The sequence below is a fragment of the Ursus americanus genome, chromosome 4, assembly GCF_024610735.1.
Source record: "Ursus americanus isolate L20-20 chromosome 4, mUrsAme1.1.p, whole genome shotgun sequence".
Taxonomy (NCBI): domain Eukaryota; kingdom Metazoa; phylum Chordata; class Mammalia; order Carnivora; family Ursidae; genus Ursus; species Ursus americanus.
In genome coordinates this window covers 16,834,329-16,857,056 of record NC_142130.1, presented here as the reverse complement: position 1 = coordinate 16,857,056, position 22,728 = coordinate 16,834,329, and the positions used below count along the sequence as shown (strand labels likewise).

General features: G+C 34.5%; 1 protein-coding gene across 2 annotated transcripts in view; it reads right to left on the bottom strand.

Annotated features, from left to right (window-relative positions):
• PIK3CA (phosphatidylinositol-4,5-bisphosphate 3-kinase catalytic subunit alpha) overlaps nucleotides 1-22,728 on the bottom strand; it is a 79,780-nt gene that overhangs the window by 18,608 nt on the left and 38,444 nt on the right. For both annotated transcript variants that reach the window (XM_045788693.2, XM_045788694.2), the window contains exons 2-9: nucleotides 13,585-14,012; nucleotides 12,830-13,039; nucleotides 10,997-11,247; nucleotides 10,149-10,394; nucleotides 9,314-9,399; nucleotides 3,271-3,376; nucleotides 2,617-2,769; nucleotides 2,391-2,525 (exon numbers count right to left, since the gene is read on the bottom strand). In XM_045788693.2, the coding sequence (XP_045644649.1) occupies nucleotides 2,391-2,525; nucleotides 2,617-2,769; nucleotides 3,271-3,376; nucleotides 9,314-9,399; nucleotides 10,149-10,394; nucleotides 10,997-11,247; nucleotides 12,830-13,039; nucleotides 13,585-13,936 (1,539 nt within the window). In that variant the 5' untranslated portion in view covers nucleotides 13,937-14,012. The remainder of the gene's footprint in view (nucleotides 1-2,390; nucleotides 2,526-2,616; nucleotides 2,770-3,270; nucleotides 3,377-9,313; nucleotides 9,400-10,148; nucleotides 10,395-10,996; nucleotides 11,248-12,829; nucleotides 13,040-13,584; nucleotides 14,013-22,728) is intronic.

Sequence of the window (22,728 nt, the reverse complement as noted above, 5' to 3'; positions counted from 1 at the left end):
AAAACAATTGTGAAAAATAACTTTATTAGACATTGTATTAAGAATATAAACACAGCAGAACCAAATTCAGAATCCAAAATGGGCAACATCCTTTGAATATCATTAACTGCTTGCTCCTCAACCGTCATGCATGAGTCTGGAACATACGCATCTTGTAGATACTGATTCCTGACTTCAAATGCATATCTAGTAAGTTCTAGCTTATCATTATTCCTGGTTTTTCTTCTTGTACTTGATTGTCAAAATGTAATACTTTTGAGAACTTTTGTAGTAATCCAAGCAATTTTATATTTCTACATCACCTTTTTCCTTCCACTCATCTTTGCATACACACCTGCCTGTGATGTTTATCCACTTAAAAAGTGTATCAAGTAAATTTTGGTATACAGCAGCATTAAAACTGGAAAGAAAGATGAGGTGTAGTCCAGGTTCTCATAAAAAAATATTGTGTGTTGAAGCTATTCCTGTTGAATGACTAACTGAATGTGAATACCATATTTCCTTTTTGTTCTTGGAAATATATTGTTCACTGATCATATCTTGAGTTCGAGAAAATTCACATAGGATATTATTTGATGTTTTACCTATATGATCAATTTTACCATCATCATTAGAGTCTGGAGTAATGATTCTCAAGTGGCGTAATTTTGTCCCCTCTATCTCCCAGGACCTTTGATACTGTTTGTATCTTAGATTTACAACAGTTTTCAATAGACCCAATGGTAACTGAAAAAATGAACCAGTTTTATTCTATCATAAACAAATTTTTTTCTTTGAAGAAAAAATTCTTCTAAGAAAAAAAGTCCTAAAATATTCAGTCCTTACAGAGTTAGAACTGCTCAAATAAGCTCAAAAGCTAACTGAGACAGACTCTGATGGTAAAGTGAATGTATGAATAAAAACAGGAGATAATTGAGTCTTAAAGTGACTTGACTCTCATAATTCAATTGGTTTATAGGTATAACTAATGGTACAGGACTATGGACAATTCATGGGAATGCTCATCAATATTTCAATCCCAATTTCAAAATTAAGGAGCTTCTGTTCAGTTACAGCAGAACAGTTAAGAGTAAGAGGCTCAGTGATACTGGATAAGTTATTTAAACTCCTCAAGCCTATTTCCTTACTGGCAGTATAGAGATTATAATAGTACTACCCTCATAAAGATTGCTTTTAAGATTAAATGAGATAAACCGTGAAAATTGACTGGCATCGCATTTGATACACAGTAAGCACTTGATAAATGTTAGCAATTATCAAAAAGAAATTAAAGTTACAAAATAGTGGCTACATTTTTCAAGAAAAAGAATTCCTTTTTAATGTGAAAAAGTTAATTGTACTTTTATATCTGATAGAATTCAGTAATGTTTTAAAATTAATTTGTACTTATCAAAATACCTGCTACATATCTCTGAAAGTATATTGGCAGGAAGGTTATGATTATCACTAATCAGTTGACAAAAGGGATTTGTAAACTCCTTACTGAGAACACAGCTATAAACTAAAAGTTCCTCGGGGCAGGATTCCAGCTGCCCCTGGGTACAGCTATTAGCCAGGCAGGCATATTTCAGGACCTCTTGGCCCCAGACTCATCGGTTGGTCTAGCTATAAGGTGTCACCAGGCCAAAGAAAAAGGGATAAATTTGGAAACTAGGGAAAGTGACAACAAAGAACAAAAATATCTTCTTCTCTTAGCACTGACACCTTTGCCCTTGAGAAGTAAGAGTTAATGGTCCTTGAACCCAGTTATACTGTGGTTCCAAAGTAATGGCCAAGATCAGACAACTTGATCCATATTTAAACTCCATTTTATATGTAATCTTTTCTAGGGGTCTGGAGTATGGTGGTAACTCTGCTTCCAAGCTCAACCAATAACATACTCATATTTTTGTTTCAACTTTAAGGTTACTATGTCAGAGGAGTAAAAAGTTCTTTCTTGAAACCAATATATGTTAGTTTTTCATCCCAACCCTCTGTAGTCATTCTTGGCACACTACTGGTTTTTCCATCATAGCACCTACCATGATTTATAATCTTATATTTCTTTTACCATGTTAATGTCTGTTTTTACCATTAGACTGTATATGCAAAAGAGGTCTCTTTAGGTCACAACTTTATTACCTAGTACCTCTCATACAATAAATATAAACATGTAGCTGGCATTCAATAAATATTTGTTAAATGAAGGCAGGCTAGGGCTCTGAATAAACTAAGAAGAGGCAGAACGGCATTAGCATATGGAGAATGTGATTATATTGCAACTCTGTCCAGAGCCCATAGGAGCTACGCCAGCGTAACTAAAACATATGAACCCTTCTCCTAACAAAGAGGAAAAACCCAAATCCACTGATTATGATTGATACTTAAGAAAACTCAGTCATCTGTCTTACCAGTCCTGCATGGGAATAACTAAATCCTGCTTCCCGAGACACCGACCAGTTGGCATGCTCTTCAATCACTGACATATCTGGGAACTTGACCACACTGCTGAACCAGTCAAACTCCAACTCTAAGCATGGGGTTTCCTAAGAGATGGAATAAAAGTTATCATCTATATTGTGCCTGACAGTCACAAAAAAAGGAAAAAATTCTAATTTATGATAATAAAAAGCTTACTTTATTTGGATTTGACCCAGTAACACCAATAGGGTTCAGCAAATCTTCTAATCCATGAGGTACTGGCCAAAGATTCAGAGCCATTTTTCCAGATACTAGAGTATCTGTGTAATCAAACAAGTTTATATTTCCCCAGGCCAATGGACAGTGTTCCTTCAAAAATGAACAGAAAAATATTCACTACTCTGTGGATTAAATTACAAAATGCAAAACACTTTTCTTCCCCAGAAAGAATTCAATAACTATCGCTACAGTGGTATCTATAATAAGCCACATCAATTTTTTTTGAAAATACAAATACTTTGTTTTCCTATTTGAAATTACATGAATTTTTCTTTAATTATAAATAGGAAATATGAACCAAAGCAAGCCAGGCAGATATTGGCCTGTAGTCACCTAATAGATATTTGTGGATAGTCACTCTGTATGTTTAAAAAATTGTCAATGCGAATTCAGGACATGCTCATCATAAATAAACTCGGGAAGCTCTTCTGAGGTATTCTACCATGACACATTTATTTATTAAAAATTAAAAAATATTTGACTAATTATTTTAGATAAAGAAAAAATCCTTTCTTGATAAAAATTCAAATCAGCAGTATAATTAGGAGTTTTTTAGAGGTAAATATAATTATTCCTTCTGAAATACTTTACCTCTTTAGCACCCTTTCGGCCTTTAACAGAACAAATGGAAAGGCAAAGTCGAGCAGCACGAGGAAGATCAGGAATGTATATATCATAATTTAGCCATTCATTCCACCTATGTAAAATTTTGAAGAAAAAACAGAATTTATCAAAAAAGGCTTTATCCAGAGTATATAAACAACCTCTACAAATCATCAAGAAAACGAAAAATCAAATAAAAACAGGCCAGAGATCAACTGAATAGACATACTTCACAAGATCATATCCAAATGGCCAATAAACATAAAATAGTAGTCAATATTATTTGTTATTCAGAAAATGCAAAATAAAATCTCATGGAGATATCACTATACAAGAGATTGGCTAAAAACTATAAAGGCTGACGATACCAAGGCAGGGTAAGGACATGTAGTAACAGGAAATCTCACACATTGCTAGTGATCAGTATTTGCAAATATCCCCCAAGTGTTAACAATCCAAATGTCCAAAAGTAGAATAAATTGCAGTATATTCGTACAATGGAATACTACACAGCAATGGAAATAAACATGTTACTTACAATATGGATGAAATCTTACAAACATGAGTGAAAGAAGATAGACATAAAAGAGTATCTATTCCTTGAGTACATTTATATAAAATTCAAAAACAGTTCAAACTAAGAAATAATGCTAGATGTTAGGTTAGTTGTTGCCCTTCGGGAAGTGAGAAGGTTAATGGGAAGGGGCAATGTCATATTTCTGTAAATGTTCTACTTCTTGGCCAGCATAGTGGTTATATAGGTATTAACTTTGTGATAATTCACTGAAGTTTATGATTATGATCTATATACTTTTATGCATTTGTGCTATTCCTTAGTAAAAAAAAATAATTAAAAACAAACTAGTTTATAGAAAAGGCACATGAAAGAGGGAAACTAAACAAGAGTGAGATTTCCTTTATGATTATAATTATATTTACTTTATATATGCTGTAGTTTTATTCAGAAGAACCCATTAAGTCAGTATGTAAATAAAATGAAGGATATGTAAGCAGAAAGTATTTGAAGTTGAGAATAACTACTTCACAAGAGGTAACAGTTAACATTCATAATAAGAATAAAAAGTTGCTATAGAAAGTGATGACAAAAATTATTCAAATATTTATGATAAATTCAATTTACTGGATATTATATGTGAAATTATGTCTATATTTGGTGGACATATTTGTAAATAGCCAAGTACCAACACATTGTTGTTGTTGCTTTTTTAAGGAGTTTATTTATTCATTTGAGAAAGAGCACATGCAGGGGGAGGGGTGGAGGGAGAAACAGACTCCCCACCTGAGCAGGGAGCCCAACGTGGGGCTTGATCCTAGGATGTGAGATCATGACCTGAGCTGAAGGCAGTTGCTTAACTGACTGAGCCACAACAGGTGCCCCACAACACATTGTTTTGTCTTGTTTTGAAACATTATAGCAACAGTTACCAGTATAAACTCAGAAGCCAGACTACCTAGAGTAGACTCCTCTTCCTATTATTTTATTAAATGTGTGACCCTTTGTGATGTGATGAGCACTGGGTGTTATACACAACTAAGGAATCACTGAACACTACATCAAAAACTAATGATGTACTATATGTTAATTTAAATAAAAATGTGTGACCCTTGCTTTTGTCTGTTTTTTCATCTGTGAAAGGATACTACTACTACTACTTACTCCATAAGGTTGTTTTAAGATTAAATAAGGTAACACAAGTAAAGGGGTGCCTGGCTGGCTCGGTCAGATAACACAAGTAAAGTGATTAGAATAGTAATTGGTCCACAGTAAAAGTTCAAGTGCTAGACGTTAATTTAGAAAATTTCTTGAAAAGGCTTTTTCATAATTCTATTTATTATAAATAAAATAAGACTTAACAATAAAATGGTATAAAATTCTTTTAGTTAGCCAAACTAAGGTATAAATTTTATCAGTAAAATAAGTTCTACTTATGGAAAAAGAAAAAAAAAATATGGTCCTTTGATAAAGTGAAGGCTTACGTTTAAATGGGAGAACTCAGTAATTAGAAATTCTAAAGGGAAAAGAAACAATAAATGCAAGTAGAAGAAATACTGTGGGATCTGGTAAGTCCACAATAACTCAGGAAAAACTAAAGATACATGTACTTACTGTACCTAGGAATTTTTATTACTTCAAAATCTTTAGAATTGCTCATAATTAATGAGAAATAGTCTAACACTTTCTAAGAGAGCTATCCTATAAATGTAGTTGTTCAATACTATGCTAATTGACCAAAACATGTTTCTCCCTTCCTCTAAAGTCCAGACAAACACGTGTGTGCACACACATCAATTAAATTCTTTATTTTTAGGCAATGGTTTGGTATGTACAGTCCAAATTTATTTTGATTTTTGGAGAGGACTGGTAACATCTATGAAGAAATCAGTAAGTGTCTACTTTATTTAGCATATGGGAAGTACAGATATGGAATAATTACTTAATCTCAGTTAGAATTTTTTTAAAATCAACTTTGCTACCTTTCTAATAACTTCATATTCTTTTATCCTTGATTTTAATTTTGTGAATACAGAAAAGTTAAAAAATCTACTTAAATCCTCATACTATTACCACAGGGATTTTACCCTTTAACTAGAGAATTCTTTTTTATTAAATATTTTAATTTTAATTCCAATAAAGTTAAACATAAACTATTATATTAGTTTCAGGTGCACAATATAGTGATTCAACAATTCTATACAGTACTCTTCATAAGTATACTCGTAATCCCCATCACCTATTTTTCCCATCCCCCCATAACCTCCCCTCCGGTAACTCTTTGTTTGTTCTCTATAGTGAAGAGTCTGTTTCTTGGTTTGTCTCTTTTTCCCCCTTTGCTCATTTGTTTTGTTTCTTAAATTCCACATGACTGAAATCATATGGTATAGTATTTGTCTTTCTCTGACTCATTTTGCTTAGCATTATACTCTCTAGCTGCATCTATGTTGCTGCAAATGGCAAGATTTTTTTTTAATGGCTGAATAATATTCCAGTGTGTGTGTGTGTGTGTGTGTGTGTGTGTGTACACACAGCTCTTTAGCCATCCATCTATCAACGGACATTTGGGCTGCTTCCATAATTTTGCTATTGTAAATAATGCTGCTATAAACATAGGAGCACATATAGCTTTCCAAATTAGTGTTTTCGTATTCTTTGGGTAAATACCTAGTAGTGGGATTACTGGATCATAGGGTAGAACTTTTTTAATATTTTGAGGAACCTCCTTACTGTTTTCCACAGTGACAGTACCAGTTGACATTTCCAGCAACAGTGCACGAGGGTTCCTTTTTCTCCACAAACTCACCAACACTGTTGTTTCTTGTGTTTTTGATTTTAGTCCCTCTGACAGGTGTGAGGTAGTATCTCCTTGTAGTTTTGATTTGCATTTCCTTGATGATGAGTGATGAGCATTTTTCATGTGTCTATTCACCAGCTGGATGTCTCACTTCTTTGGAGATGTTTGTTCATGTCTTCTGCCCATGTTTCAATTGGGTTAGTTTTTGGGTGTTGAGTTTTATAAGTTCTTTACATATTTTGGATACTAACCCTTTATTGGGTATGTCATTTGTGAATGTCTTCTCCCATTCAGTAGGCTTTTGTTTTGTTGATTGTTTCCTTTTCTGTACAGAAGATTTTTATTTTGACGTAGTCCTAATAGTTCATTTTTTACTTCCGTTTCCTTGCCTTTGAAGACATGTATAGCAAGAAGTTGCTACCTGTGTTCTAGAAGGTCTTTCATCCATTTTGAGTTTATTTTTGTGTATGGTGTAAGAAAGTGGTCCAGTTTTATTCTTCTGCGTGTGGCTTTCCAATTTTCCCAACACCATTTGTTGAAGAGACTGTCTTTTTTCCATTGGATATTCTTTCCTGCTTTGTCAAAGATTAGTTGACCATAGAGTTGAGGGTCCATTTCTGGGTTCTCTATTCTGTTCAACTGATCTATGTGTCTGTTTTTGTGCCAGTACCATACTGTCTTGATGATTACAGCTTGAGGTCTGGAATTGTCATGCCTCCAGCTTTGGTTTTCTTTTTTTTTTTAAAGACTTTATTTATTTGTCAGAGAGAGGGAGAGAGCACAAGCAGGGGGAGCGGCAGGCAGGGGAAGAAGCAGGCTCCCCGCTGAGGGGGGATCCCCGATGCAGGACTTGATCCCAGGACCCTGGGATCATGACCTGGGCTGAAGGCAGATGCTTAACGGTCTGAGCCACCCAGGCATCCTTGGTTTTCTTTGTCAACGTTGAGTCTTTAGAATTTTCTATATTGAATATCATGTCCGCTGCAAATAGTGGAAGTTTTACTTCTTCCTTACCAATCTGGATGCCTTTTATTCCTTTTTCTTCTCTGACTGCTGTGGCTAGGACTTCCAGTACTATGTTGAATAAAAGCGGTGAGAGTGGACATCCTTGCCCTGTTCCTGATCTTAAGGGGAAAGACCCCAATTTTTCACCATTGAGTATGATGTTAGCTGTGGGTTTTTCATAGATGGCCTTTATTATGTTGAGGTATATTCCCACTAAACATACTTTGCTGAGAGTTTTTATCATGAATAGATGTACTTTTTCAAATGATTTTTCTGCACCTACTGAAATGACCATATGGTTTTTATTCTTTCTCTTATTATGTATGGTATTATGTTGACTTATTTGCAACTATGGAACCACCCTTGCATCCCAGGAATAAATCCCACTTGATTGTGGTGAATGATTTTTTTAATGTATTGTTGGATTTGGTTTGTTAATATTTTGTTGAGGATTTTTGCAACTATGTTCATCAGAGATACTGGCCTGTAGCTTATTAAACAAATTTACCTTTTACTTTTATAAAACTAGTTTACTTTTGGTACTTGAAACAACTAGGATATATCTACCCAATATTATTTTGGGGTCTTTGGTTGGGGCTTGTTGAACTCCTTAGAATGTTTATAGTTTTCAACAAATTTGGAAAATATTTGTTCAGTATTTCCTCAAATATTGTTTTTCTGTTCCTCACACAAACACCCCACCCAACCTGTGACAGACATGCAGTATGGGCAGGAAATAAACTTTTGCTGTTACAACAAAAATTTAAAAAGATCCTGTAGTTGTTTGTTTCACAGTGTAACTTCTAATTTAAGTGATGTACTTTCTGACTGACAACAGTTCAGGTACGGTAAGGAACTATTTTACTTCCTCCTGGTAGAGAAGGTTATCACCTCTTTGAACTTCACCTAGGCTCTAGAATGGTGGCCATACCTAGCAACTTATTATAAGACCCGAACTTTTTCTTGACTCTCCTAGAACTCAGTCTAAATTCATTATAAAATTTACTTCCGGAGGTTTTACCAGTTGTCTTTATTGGTAGTCTACAAAATCCATCTTTAATCTTTAATAACAATTTGAGTACTCTTAAAATATTTCTATTATATTCAGGGTAGATTCTTAATTCCCAAATGATTCTATAAAGAGCCAAAGAAATAACAGGATGGCAAACTGTTGGATTATATTCCCTTTTATTTCTTCACTGTATTTCGTATTTCTAGGCAGTAATCATTTAAAATGTTCCCCCAAACCCCTCTCAGAAACTGATTCGTTCCCAAAGACTCTTTATTTGAATGTCATAAAGATCTACTCTTGTGAGTGATGTGAGTGCCTCAGAGTAGTCTGGCTCTGAAGTTGTTTGCCAACTCTCATTTCTTCTTAATGGAAATGGAAATGGAGGTAAGAATAAAATACGAGGTTTATGGATTTAATGTGGGGAAGCATCAGCACAAAATGTAACCATATTCTGTTCTCTACTTGATACAATGGAAAGAGAGAATCAGAAAAACCTTTGGATAAAATTTTACAAAGAATCGACAAAATGATCCTGTGATAGATACTCATTTGACTGAAAGTCCTTATGGTCTATATGTAAATGCCTGGTAATTTAACTGACTTGTGTGAAACTAACAATGCAAAAAAACATTACTACTTTTATTGATTACATTGCTAAATACTAACATGGCTTTTAGAAATATAAATCTATACACTTCCTTACCTGGGATTGGAACAAGGTACTCTTTGAGTGTTCACATTATCACATAAGGGTTCTCCTCCATGATAGATACCTGTTCGAACATAGATCTTAAAAAAGAAAAAAAGTATATGTATATAAATACACACAAACATAACACACACACACATTATAGAACCAATATTAAACAATGTTAAAATAATATAACTGATATGAATGAGAGAATCCACTTAAAATTTCTGTTCAGATGTAGCTTTTCTGTTCTTTCTTCACATATATAATAAGTTAATACTAATGCAGACTCTTCACCAAACAAAATGTGTTGCTGCCTTTAAGAGGGACATCAGACTATAAAAAATCAATAAATAGACTCACAATCCCTTTAGGCCAGGTATGTAATTCAGAGTTTTTCATATTTTAGAAAGATAAATTGGTATATATACTAAATATTACTTCATATTCTTAGCAGTTGAAACAGCACTGCATAAAGACATTAATATTTCTGCAACAAAACACATGTATATTTACACTAAATGGGATAATAAAGACTATAATATAAAGAGATAATAAAGACTATAAAAATTCTTGCTTCAGGTTAGGTCAGGTTTTGCTGCCAAATGAATTCTGTAAAACTCTTGGTTTTAAGAACTTAGATTTATGGAAATTAGAATTATTAGAATATAAGAATTATGGATATCAGCATTATAGACAAAGGACTGTAAGCTGTGCAACATCTGAGGGAGAGGAGCGGTTTTCTAGCTATCTGAAAACAGTGCAGGTCAATAACTATACATTGTTGATAACAAAGTTTATATAAAATAATTTATATAAAATAATAAGCATCAACACTTGACTTTACCTTGTCAATGTCTCTAATATTTACATTCACATAGGTTGCACAAAGGATTTTTATTCTGAGTGCACTATTTATAACCCAAAGGGATTTTGTAGATGTTTCTCCATTCATATATGGTGTAGCTGTGGAGATGCGTCTGGAATATGAAGGCATTGTGAAACAGTCCATTGGCAGTTGGGAGTAAAGGCTTTCTTTAGCCATCAGCATCAAATTGGGCATCCTCCCAAGCATTATACAGCTTCTTATATACTGTAAAAGATTAAGAGGGGAGGGGAAAAGCCATTTCTTATAAGGCGTTTCATTTTAAAAGCAATAAACATGTAAGCAAAAAAAAAGAGAAAAGAACAAAGGAATTAAAAACAATGATCAGAGGATACGCCTTATAAAAAAAGCACTGTTTATATCTGAACAACGTTAATCAGCTTATCCATATATCTACAGTCAGGCCCCAAATATTAAATATATAAAATCTAAAGGAAAAAAAGCATCCATTCTCTCAAATTCATCATCAATCTCTCAAATTAAATATAGTATATATATTTTTAAACTTTAAAAAAATTTTATTTATTTGAAACAGAGCGAGAGAGAGATGGAGAAAGCACAAGCAGAGGGAGAGGGAGACCTATGTGGGGCTCGCTCTTAGGACCCTGAGATGATGACCTGAGCTGAAGGCAGATGCTTAACCAACTGAGCCACCCAGGTGTCCCAAATAATCAGAGTATTAAAAATAAACTTATGAAGCTATTCACTAACATTAAGCACTGAATTTTCAAGAAGTATGTCCTAAAAATACAGATACTTGTCCCCAACTTTTACATTTCATATTAATATTTTTGAAGCTTGTTACTCACCTTATACTGACTTAGAGGGTATTTTTCAAGGAAGTATTCATCACATCCACACACTTTTAAAATATACTTGCCCTGATATTCTAAAACACAGAGTTTTAGTTGTTCAGATGATAGCAACATACTTCTAGTTTTTTTCCTGATTGCTTCAGCAATTACTTGTTCTGGCACACAGTCATGGTTGATTTTCAGAGTATACTTCTGCTTGTCATTATTTGGAGACACTATTACCCAAATCACCACTATTATTTGCCCTATAACAGGAAAACATTATTAGATGCAATCACCATATATACTTCATTTTTCAAGAGACAAATTTCAAAAAGTACGTACTACCATTATTCTAACCATAATCAGAAATGACTTATAATCAAACTAATTAAATACAGGTAAATATCAGGTGGAAACCACTAATCTTCAAATATGATAGAGCTGCCAGGCCATGCCCAAATCTCATGTTTTATGGCAAGCACGCAAAATTGTGACTAGAGGGTCACAATACCTGAGGCCAAGCTAATTTCCATTCTAAACTGCATCCCATACTTCATGAGCACAACCCCCATAAAGACTGACTCATGATGGTATCAAAGGTTCAACAGTACCTAAAGTAGAAGAGATTTTGGTAACTATGGGAAAGAATCATGGAAACTTAATGAAAATGCTGAATCAGAGGGAGAGAAAAGATAGTGGAAGAAGGGAAAGAATATGAATTTTTAAATGTTTTCCTTTTAATATCAAGTAAGCTGGGAGGAGGGGGTAAGATGATGAAAATGGAAAGATTACAACTATGACAGAGTGGTCCAAGTGTTCACAGTACAATTCTTTCAACTTTTCTGTAGGAAAATTTTCATAAAGAATGCTGGCGGAAAATGAAAAGAGACTTTCATTTTAAAAGGTATGCTAGAGTAGAAAAGAATTTCAAATGAAGATTTTATGTTATACTGCATTAAACTACTTTGAATAATATGAATGAAATAGTAATAAGATATCTTAACTTATTCTACTAACAGAATTTTGTATTTAATAATGTGTGAAAGCTAATTTACTCTAAAACTTCAAAATGAAACCTTCACTTTGTTATGTTGAAAATACAGATATCTCTCTGATACAAGGATATTTTCACTTCCGAACAACAGAGTGTATAAATTTCCATGTTCACTTAATTCTAGAAATTGATACATTGTCAAAAGTCAATCTATATATTATCACTCATGATCAGATTTAATTATTTTATTTAATATTAAGAAATTTATTTTTCTTTCTTTATATATATAACAAAAATCTGCACATTTTCCCCAAAATTTCATTAAGTATTTCTTTCTTATTTTTTTTAAAGATTTTATTTATTTATTCGACAGAGAGAGAGACAGCCAGTGAGAGAGGGAACACAAGCAGGGGGAGTGGGAGAGGAAGAAGCAGGCTCATAGCGGAGGAGCCTGATGTGGGGCTCGATCCCAGAACACCAGGATCATGCCCTGAGCCGAAGGCAGACGCTTAACCGCTGTGCCACCCAGGCGCCCCTCATTAAGTATTTCTATTTATACTTCTTTTATTTGTAAAAAGATAATCAGCTGCAACTTTATAATAATGAATTTCAAACTCAAAGTTCTTTAGTTTTATTTTAAGATACACAATTCACAGGGATCAGCACTGTATGTGCACAATTCATACAATCAATAAATATTTAAAACACACATATATATTTGGCACTCGGCTGTATCTTGTCAGTATAAGCAGTCCCTGTCTTCTTCAAGAAGCTTATCATCTACCTGGGATAAAAAGAGATAGACATTTTTACTATAGTAGCCAATTATGGCAGATTCACAATTTTCTTACCTTTATCTAATTTATTATATATGTGCTTTGGCAGTTCTGGTGAGGATTCTACATTTGGAGGATAGACATACATTGCTCTACTATGAGGTGAATTAAGATCCCGAAGATCCACAGCTTCTTTACAAACATTCAGAATATTTCTTCGGAAGTCCTGTACTTCTGGATCTTTAACCATATCAAATTCACACACTGGCATGCCAATAGCAAAACCTTAAAAAAATTATATAAAGAATATAACATTCTATTAGACATACAGTATGAACATATTTCTTACAAATGGGGAATTGACACATTTGGAAGATCAAAATAAAGAAGTCTCTCTGGGTTTAACGAAATTTTGATGAATACATAGAATAAATTAAGAGTTGACAAAGACTAAAATATTTTTAACATATAATAAATAATATACTCAGCAACTTGGAGGGAAGCAGCAAACATCCATATAATTTTTAAAAAAGAGTAACAAAACAAAACTGGGATATAACAAATCTAAGTCAACTGTACAAATGATATTTCCTAAAGAAAAATTTTTAGGATGCTACCAAGGTGTCAAAAATCGTTCCTTAGCCAAGCAGTCAAAAAAATACTTTTGATTTGTAATGGTTTTTATTTCAAAATCTATTGATTCAAAGTTAGAAAGCTAGTTAACTGATTCAGACAGAAATATTTTAGTAATGAGAAAAATAGTTAAGTTTCATAGTTATTTGATTTTAGAATAGGATGACAATGCCATTTAGTCAAAAACTGTGTCATACCAATTTCTCGATTGAGGATCTTTTCTTCTCGGTTGCCTACTGGCTCAATTACTTTTAAAAAGGGTTGAAAAAGCCGAAGGTCACAAAGTCGTCTTGTTTCATCAAAAAATTCTTCCCTTTCTGCTTCTTGGGTAACACTTACGAAAATGTAAGAAGATTCATCTTGAAGAAGTTGATGGAGAGGGTACTTTCTTGCTTCTTTAAATAATTCATGCTTTATAGTTATTAGTGTAGCCTCACGGAGGCATTCTAACGTCACTATCATTCCATTTGGTAGTAAACATTCTACTAGGATTCTTGGGGGCATCAAGTGGATGCCCCACAGTTCACCTGATGATGGTCTTGGAGGCATTGTTCTGATCCTTTACAAGTTTTACATATAAAACTATTTTAAGGAATTAGATGCGTGTCTGTCCCAAAGCAGAAATCTAAACCAAAGGAAAAAAAAAAACATATGTTAAAAGAAAACTAAAGAAGAATATATTTATGGCATTACTAAATGTAAAAACTCATTTTCTGTAGTTTGAATTGATTAGGGTATTAATAATTTATCTTAAATACTTTAACAGAGACTCTTGCTCCAAATTAGGCTGAAAGAATTGATTCCAAAGTAGGAATTAGAAAAAAAAAAAACACTTGTATTTAATTATATTTAATAAAATCATTTAGTTAAAAAGATTTTATTTTAATAGATTTTTTAAGGTCAGGTCTTATCAAGACAGAGCCAAGGCTTTGGGAAGAATGAACAGTAAGTTGTAATTGAAACTAACATTCCCATCACATATCACCTTTATCATTCTATTTTATGGAGCAACAGAATTTGGACCGGAAAGGATCTTTTAGATCATGGGTCCAATGCTCTCATTTTAAAGGTGAGTAAAGGTGAGAGAAGTCAAATCTTCCTTTTCACTCCTTACCTCTACCCTGTGGTAATGAGAAATTACATGGCTTAGTCTTTTTCTTAAATTAATCTTTGTGATTTCCTTCTTTGTATTGATTATTGTCTAAGTGACATCTTAGACCATTCTTCTTTTAAAGTATAATTTATGTATATATTCACTATAATATAAAGTGTCATCAGTGCATTTTCCTTGAGATATGGTGATGAATTTGAATGATCCATCTACTTTATCAAATAACCCAGCCCTAATACTTCTGATTGAAATGAACTGATCTACACACAAATGAGACCCACTGACTCTCTTTGTTAGTAAAATGTTCCAACAGTGTTAAGTACTTGTGATATTTTTTAAAATACAAAGTATTATTATGATTTGAAGCCCTCATTTTTAAAGATGTCAAAAATCTCCGGGATTCTTTAGAAAATACTGCAAAACCCACAAAGCCACAAATTTATTTTGTGCTGTTTATGTTTTCTTTTATTCAGCAATCTACACTGTAAAGGCATAAAAAAAGGTAAAGTGAGAGACACTATAAAAAAGAAATGAAAATTAAGTTAGAGAAATGAATCAAAAGGGCCCAGATAACTTATTATATTTGATTATTCTATGAGGCACTGTGGACAATAGTCATAATGACACTTTGTTTATTCACTAAAAATGTACTGGAGCTAAAAAAAAAATGTCCTGGGGCTTTTCCACAGGACCATGTTAGGTCCTGGGAATATGATAATGAAGAAGACAGACAGAGCCCTTGCCCTTACAGGGCAAAGTCAAGAGTGTGAAGATTATGGGTTTGTTAGGTATAGGATAATTAAATTCACATGTAATTAAATCCAGAAACCTGTTTTCTCTGACTCCCGTATGTCATACCCATCAACATCTAATCCATCAACAAACTTTGTTAATTCTATCTCTTGAATCTGTATACTCCACTACCACTCTTAGTACCTTGGGTCAGGCCACTACTATTTCTTGTCTGGACTACTGCTAAAGCCTAAATGGTCTCCCTGGATCTAGGTTTGCCCCCTACAATCCATCTTTCACTTTACAGCCAGTGTGAGCTAGCCAGGGCAGTAGGGTCTACTCTGAGCAGACATTTTTGCTGTTTTAGTTGCAAACAAATACTTATAGTATGCTTCAGAGTTCTAATACATGAAGATGTGAGAAATAGAAATACCAAACATTCCAAGCCATCCCTTATCTCTAGAAATATAGAAATCAGTTGGAAGACAATACAGATGTAAAACGATTTTTAATAGTTGAAAATCTTTCTTCAAATTTATAAAAGAGACCCATTAAAGTTATAGGATTTAAAATATAATTATTCTATTTCCTACACTTCTAAATGAAAATTCATTGGTTAGTAAAAGGACCAGATGGATCAATCTGTGTGCATAATTATAGAAGTGACTTAAGCTAAGCTTTTTAAAACATACAAAAAAATTTGAAGAATGCAAGGGAAATGCCAATGATTACTTTTAAATGATGATCTGACTGCATAAAAAAGTTCAAATAAAAACAAAACCAAACCACAAGCCACACCAGAACAGCAGCTGTGTTTATAGTTTTCTTTGTTGAATGGCACTAACAGGTCCATGTTATGGAATCATAGGGGCAACTATTTTATATAATGAATAACACCTCAGAGTCTCGTATGTTCCCTAAGAATTACCAAAAGAGAAGTCTAGTATAGTAGAGAGATCACTGGTTCTAATCTTTATCCTACTATAGTATATTTACAGTTAGCTAACAATTACTAAATACTCCAGACACACCCTTCTCATTCAGAGAATAAATGTGATCATAGCTACAAAACACTTGGAGATCCTGGAAGGCAGGCACTGGTTGGCATGGTGGTAGTACTAAATAGAAGAGAGATGATGCTAACTTTCTTATTTGTTTTCTTATGTCAGGCCTTACTCTGTACAAGCCATTACCTCAGAGCTCACATGAACAGAAGCAGAGAAGAGGGGAATGGAGCTAACATTACTAGTCAGTATACACCATACACTTAGGTGGCAATAACCCTTTCAGGGTAGGTATTACCATTTTATATATGAGGAAACTAAAGATCAGAGAAATGAAGTTATCTAAATGTTAGATACAGATTTTGAATCCAGGTCTAGATGATTTCAAAGTGCACACTGTAACCATGCTGCTATTTGGGCTTCAGTTATGGCCAGGTAAGACTCACTGGTGGTGAATCAGAAAATGGGCTCTAAAGTTACACTGGATTCGAATTCTCACTGCCTTAGTAAATAGCTGCCTTGAGCAGTTTAATTCATCTCACTGAACTTCATTCTCCCCATCCCGTTTTGTTAAGTTGGGATAATGGCAGAAAATTCATCAGATTGTTGTATTAGATGAGGTAATATATGAAAAACATGTAAGCAAAGAGGCTGGCATACAGTAAGCATTCAATAAATGTTGAATATTAATAAACCTGTAAAGTATACCCACACTACCTTTTCAAGCTATTATGAATTATCCAGGGCTGGCACCAGATAGGAATGGGAAAAAGACGTTTGAGTTCTTTTACAGAGGGAGGCAAGTAAATAAGGAGCCTTATGAAGGAGTGCTAGTTTCAAGAGCTGAACTGGTAATGCAAGGCTCACCTACCAGTCTGGAATAGTACCGAGTGGCTCAGAGGCTGGTACTTTCACAGCTGCCTCTAGTTCCTTGGACTCCTAACATTCCTATTTAAATGGTACAGCTATCAGCAGCTTAAGTAAGGACTCCCTTGCTAACCCCTCCGCCCTTTTTGGGCGCGGGGGTGGGGGGGAGGGAGAAATACCTACTTGTGTTGGGCTCTAAGCTAAATATTCTATGAAAACTAAAGTAAATAAAATGCTTTCTCTTCAGTTGTTGAGGGACTCAAACTTGGAGAATGAAAGACAAGAACAACTTTGACAACGGAAAATTGTTGTAGGACAAAATATGAACTTTAGTAAAGTCACAGGAAATCTCTAACTGCTTGAGGAGGTTAGGGAAGGCATCAGAGAGGTAAAATCTAAGTGGAATATTACAGATTAGTAGGGATCTTGCAGGGAAGGAAAGGGGTAGCTTGGACATGGGGGAGCTAGATGAAGAAAGCGTTTTAGATTGCCACAAGAGTATGTGTGCAAAGTCAGAGACCACGAAAGAATGCAGCCTGTTCCCAGCAATACAAGTTGTTTTTTATTACTTGAGTCTGAAGTGCATGATAATAGGTAGGGTATGTGGCAAGGAGGGAGAGGGATGAAGAAGGCAGGGGCCAGAAAGGTGGGCAGACTCCTCGTTAAGGACTTTGAATTTTATGTGGTATGCTTTAAGTAAAGGGAGTCTTCTAAAGTATTTTGAGCAAAAGAATGACATGACATGTTTTTCATGATTTTAAATTTCAGATTTAAAAGAAATATATTTCTCTTTGAATATAGGATATAATCAAATAAGCATCAAACCAACGTGTAAAAATGGTATCTTTTCAATTTCTCTAATTTGGAAAAAAAAAAACCCTAAAGTTAAGAAATCAACATATATACATATGAACATTTTAAATAAAAGGGCCTTTACACTACAGAAGAAATTAAATGCTGATAAAGAAGGTGGAATTATCCAAATATAAGTGCATAATCTATTTACAAAGGAACTTACTTGAAAACAAGAGGGGGATAAATCACTATAAAGCTAATATTTAAAAATAAGAATCTCTGCAATTTGGCAGTTTGAAGTCACAAACATGTATTTACTAAAAAATAAAATACTTTAAGAGTAAGGAACTACTCTATTTTTTTTTTTCTTTCTTTTCTTTACAGACCCTTGTGTTGAGAGCTGACTTTCCACAGATTGCAATGAGCTATATTCCCCTATGTGGGAAACCCCAACCCAGAAGCAGGGTCTGCCAATGGTTTAGCACCAGGGTCCCCATGAATATGTACTGAGTGACCGTGAGGGGCAGCCCCCTTTCTGGTCATGCCCCATTTCCAGGGACAAGGGGCTCTGCACCAGACCCCAGCCTTGACACTACTGGGCTTTTGAGTTCAGAACGCCCAGACTAAATATTGATATACTGAAAAATCACAACTATTCAGGACTCTTAGGAAATAAAATGGTTTTACTTATCCTAACTTTTTATATATCTAATGATAAGCTATTTCAATTGGGGTGCTCCTGCTCTCTTAAAAGAGTATACATAACTCACAATTTACCCTTTTCTTGATGAATTACAGTTCTCATTATAAAACCAATTACTGTGCTATTCTGAAACACTATACAGCAAAGCACTTCAGTATTATTGAAGAGTCTGAGTGTATTTTTGGCCCTATCCCCAGTGACCCCAGGCTGGAGATGATGCTTTTTAAAATGGCCCCCATCCTTGTTTTCCAGTAGTCAACGGTCACTTTTCAGCTGTGGCCAGCCTGCCTATGATAGTAACCTCCTCTTCTTCAGTTGCTCATTTCTAGCCAGCAACAACACTGACTACGATTTTATAATAATCTCTAGACCAGAGACCAACAGACCAAATGATAATACCAGAGCCACTGCTGTATGAACTTAGGAGTACAACATATGTAACAGATACCATGCTGGTCGGAGATTTTGTTTTCTTCCTTGTTCCGGTGTTAACATTACTGTTAAAAATTACTGTGTTTGGGCAGGAGGCACTGAAAGTCTTTGGTTCTTAGAAGGCCTGAACCCACATTCATTTCTTGGTTAGGGCTGGGTCTGCATTAGCAGTCCAAGTGAGGGCAATGGTATTGCTCAGCTGGAGTAAAGACAACTTTAAGCACAAAATAAGCAGCAGAAATGAACAGTAGAAAAATAATTTCAGACTCTCCATTGTCACTTGACTTTTATAAGTTGAGGGTTTCTTAATTCATTGGACAATTTAATTTAAACATCTAATGTGCACTCTTTCAGCCCAAGAAGACAATGACATTTTGACAATTTGTTTTTTAACTCCTAAATTCAAAGCCTTTCCTTGCTTATATTAATATAACGGTATTTTCAGGTTTCATTGTTTTAGGCAAAGATTGTCAAACTATGGCCCACATGCCAAATCCAGCTCACCATCTGCTTTTGTAAATAAATTTAAATGGGAACCCAGACAATAAATTGTGTTCGTATATTGTCAATGATGCTTTCCCACTACAACAGAGTTGAGCAGATGCTATAGAGCCCATGGGGCTTAAAACATTTAATATTCGGTCCTTACAGAGTTATCCAATAAATCAACCTGAGAATTTTCTTTCTTTCTTTCTTTTTTTAAAATATTTATTTATTTATTTGAGAGAGAAAGAGCATGAGCATGAGTGAGGGGAGGAACAGAGGGAGAAGGAGAGTCTCAAACAGACTCCCTGCTGAGCACAGAGTCTGATGTGGGGCTCAATCTCAGGACCTTGAGATCATGACCTGAGCCGAAATCAAGAGTCGGATGCTTAACAACTAAGCCATCCAGATGCCCTCAACTAGAGAATTTTCTAAATGGACATCACTTAATAAATCATCCTTACCCCTGCCTTTTGGACCACAATCCTACACTTTCACTTGAAGTCCTCTGGGGCTGAGGTGGAGAGGAAGCATTAATTTTAAGCCAGTGAAGTTAAAATCCTGAAACAGGAAAGTATCTCAGAAGTCACTAAATTGAATATTTTCAGTGTTGGGAGATCTGATGTAGAAGTTTTTGTGGAGCACTTTTGTGGAGCACTTTTGTGGAGCACTTCTGAAGTTATCCCTAAACGTTATTTCTAAACTTCTTTATTCCATCGTTTCTGCCTTTTCTATCTCTTCACATGTTTGTCAGCTATTAGAATTTTCTCTGGGTCTTTTTACCCCCAATTCCTTTAACCATTAATTCAAGAGATAGTTTATCATCATCTTTGCCATCACTTAAAGTGTTCTTTTGCTAATTAATATTCATCTCAAAATGCAGCAACCAAAATCTAGTATGTACCTACGAATTATGAGCCTCTATAAATACATTCTAAGACTGCAGAGACTTTTTCTGACTTGATTACTTTAATGCATACTTTAGATATTTTAATTCAGGTTTCAATTTCAAAAGTGTATTATATTTAAAACAGTTATTTGTTTTTAAAATAATCAATATTACATCTGCATCAGAAAGTCATTAAAATAAGAAAGCTATTTTGAGGGGTGTCTGGGTGGCTCAGTCGTTAAGCATCTGCCTTCGGCTCAGGGCCTGATCCCAGGGTCCTGGGATTGAGCCCCGCATCGGGCTTCCTGCTCCGCTGGGAGCCTGCTTCTTCCTCTCCCACTCCCCCTGCTTGTGTTTCCTCTCTTGCTGGCTGTCTCTCTCTCTGTCAAAAAAATAAATAAAATCTTAAAAAAAAAAAAAAAAGCAAGCTATTTTGAAGTGTATGCTTGGAAATTTAGAGGGATATCTATACTGACTCTATTGGCAGCTTAATCACCTCAAACAGCCATAATCCGGTAAAATAAGCATCTTGTATCTACTAGGTATCTATGTTCCACAAATACAGAAGCTTCATAAGTATTTACCAAGTGGACCAAAGTTTTACAAATACTTATTTCTTATTTAACCTATACATTTAACCAATGTTATTTGATTTAATGGACACATTTATAAATGAGTATATTTAGATATATGTTGAAAAAATATTTTCCACCCTCATTCTCAGAGAGGTCCACGGGAAAACATTAACATGCTGTTTTGTTGCTAACTCAGTTGCATCTCTTTATTTGCTCATGAACTAGAAAATACACTTTCCTGTTTTTTTAAATTAACAAATGAATCCTTACTTTAGTGTGATTTAGAACAAAATAAAAAAACTTGCCTCTATACTTCCTACAGAAATAACATGATTAAAATCTGGATTAATAATTCTATGATCTGATTACTCTCCTTAAAAGTTACTTTAAATACTTCCAGTGAATTACTCCTTTTCTTAATGTTACCCAGCCTCTTACATGCATGTCTCTGATTATACCTTAATACATTCTTATTAAAATTATCTATATCCATATTTGACTTCCTATTAGACTATGAACTTTTTCAGCATAGGTCTTTTTGGGGTCACTACAGTCCTGGAGCATAAGAAGTAGGAAAACTAAATTGTTAAAGTTATCCCAGAGAAAGTCCCAGGGCCTGAAACAAAGAGAAGTAGCAATAGTAGTAAGAAAGAGATGGAAGAAGACACCTTATAAAGGGAAATCAAAAGCACTGAGAGATTAACTGGATTTGAAGGATAAGCAGCATAATTTTAAACAAATTTCACTGCAGTGAAATGCATGGGAAGCAAGTCTTTTTCGGTACAATTTTTCATGAGCCCCAGTTAGGGCCTCTAAAATTCTCTTCCTCCAAGAGTCACTGAGCTGTTGTTGGAGTGAGTCCAAAGGGACAGCTGTAATATACACTAGTGCTGGAAGGATGCATTTTATCCACTTCTTTCAAAATGCTGTCCTTCACTGACCTTTACAAGCTAACCATGAGAAAACAGATTTAACTCATTCTCTTAGTTATTCAGAGAGAGACCTTAACAACTTCAGGGTGTAAAACTGAGTTCTCATGACCATAGTATGCAGAAAATTCAAATTCCTTTAGAAGGGGATATAATTCATTTTCACTATTAAATTCACAGTGCTGTGAAATACACTTCAGAGATTTAAAAATACATTTCAGAGATTTAATGATTTATTTAAAACAAGGGTTTCCACATATGAGGTTCACAGATGGGCTTAGGAAGGGTCTGTGCTGATGGATTTTTAAAAAAATAATGACAAACAATTAAGGTCTAAGTAATGTCTATACCAATGCAGACTTTTTTAAAAAAAGATTTTATTTATTTTGAGAGAGAGAAAGAGAGAGTGAGAGCATGAGTTGGGGGGAGGGTACAGAAGGAGAGGGAGAAGCAGATTCCAGGCTGAGCAGGGAGCCCAACGCAGGGCTTGACCCCAGGACCCCGAGATCATGACCTGAGCTGAAGGCAGATGCTCAACCGACTAAGCCACCCAGGTGCCCCTGTAGACTTCTGATTATCAATAAATGTGCACAAGGACTTTATTAAGGTGGGTTAAAAGAATCTAGTGATTAGCAGAACTGAATGGGGTAAACAAGCATAAGAGGCACTAATGAAGTATATACTAATAAATAATTGATCTTAGATTATTAAATAATGACTTTAAATTCTATATTTTATATAAAGAAACCTTTCCAAATCTCAAAACGTGTAGTCACTAATTTTCCCAATTTGAACTTCAAAAATTCAAATTTCAGTGTGTG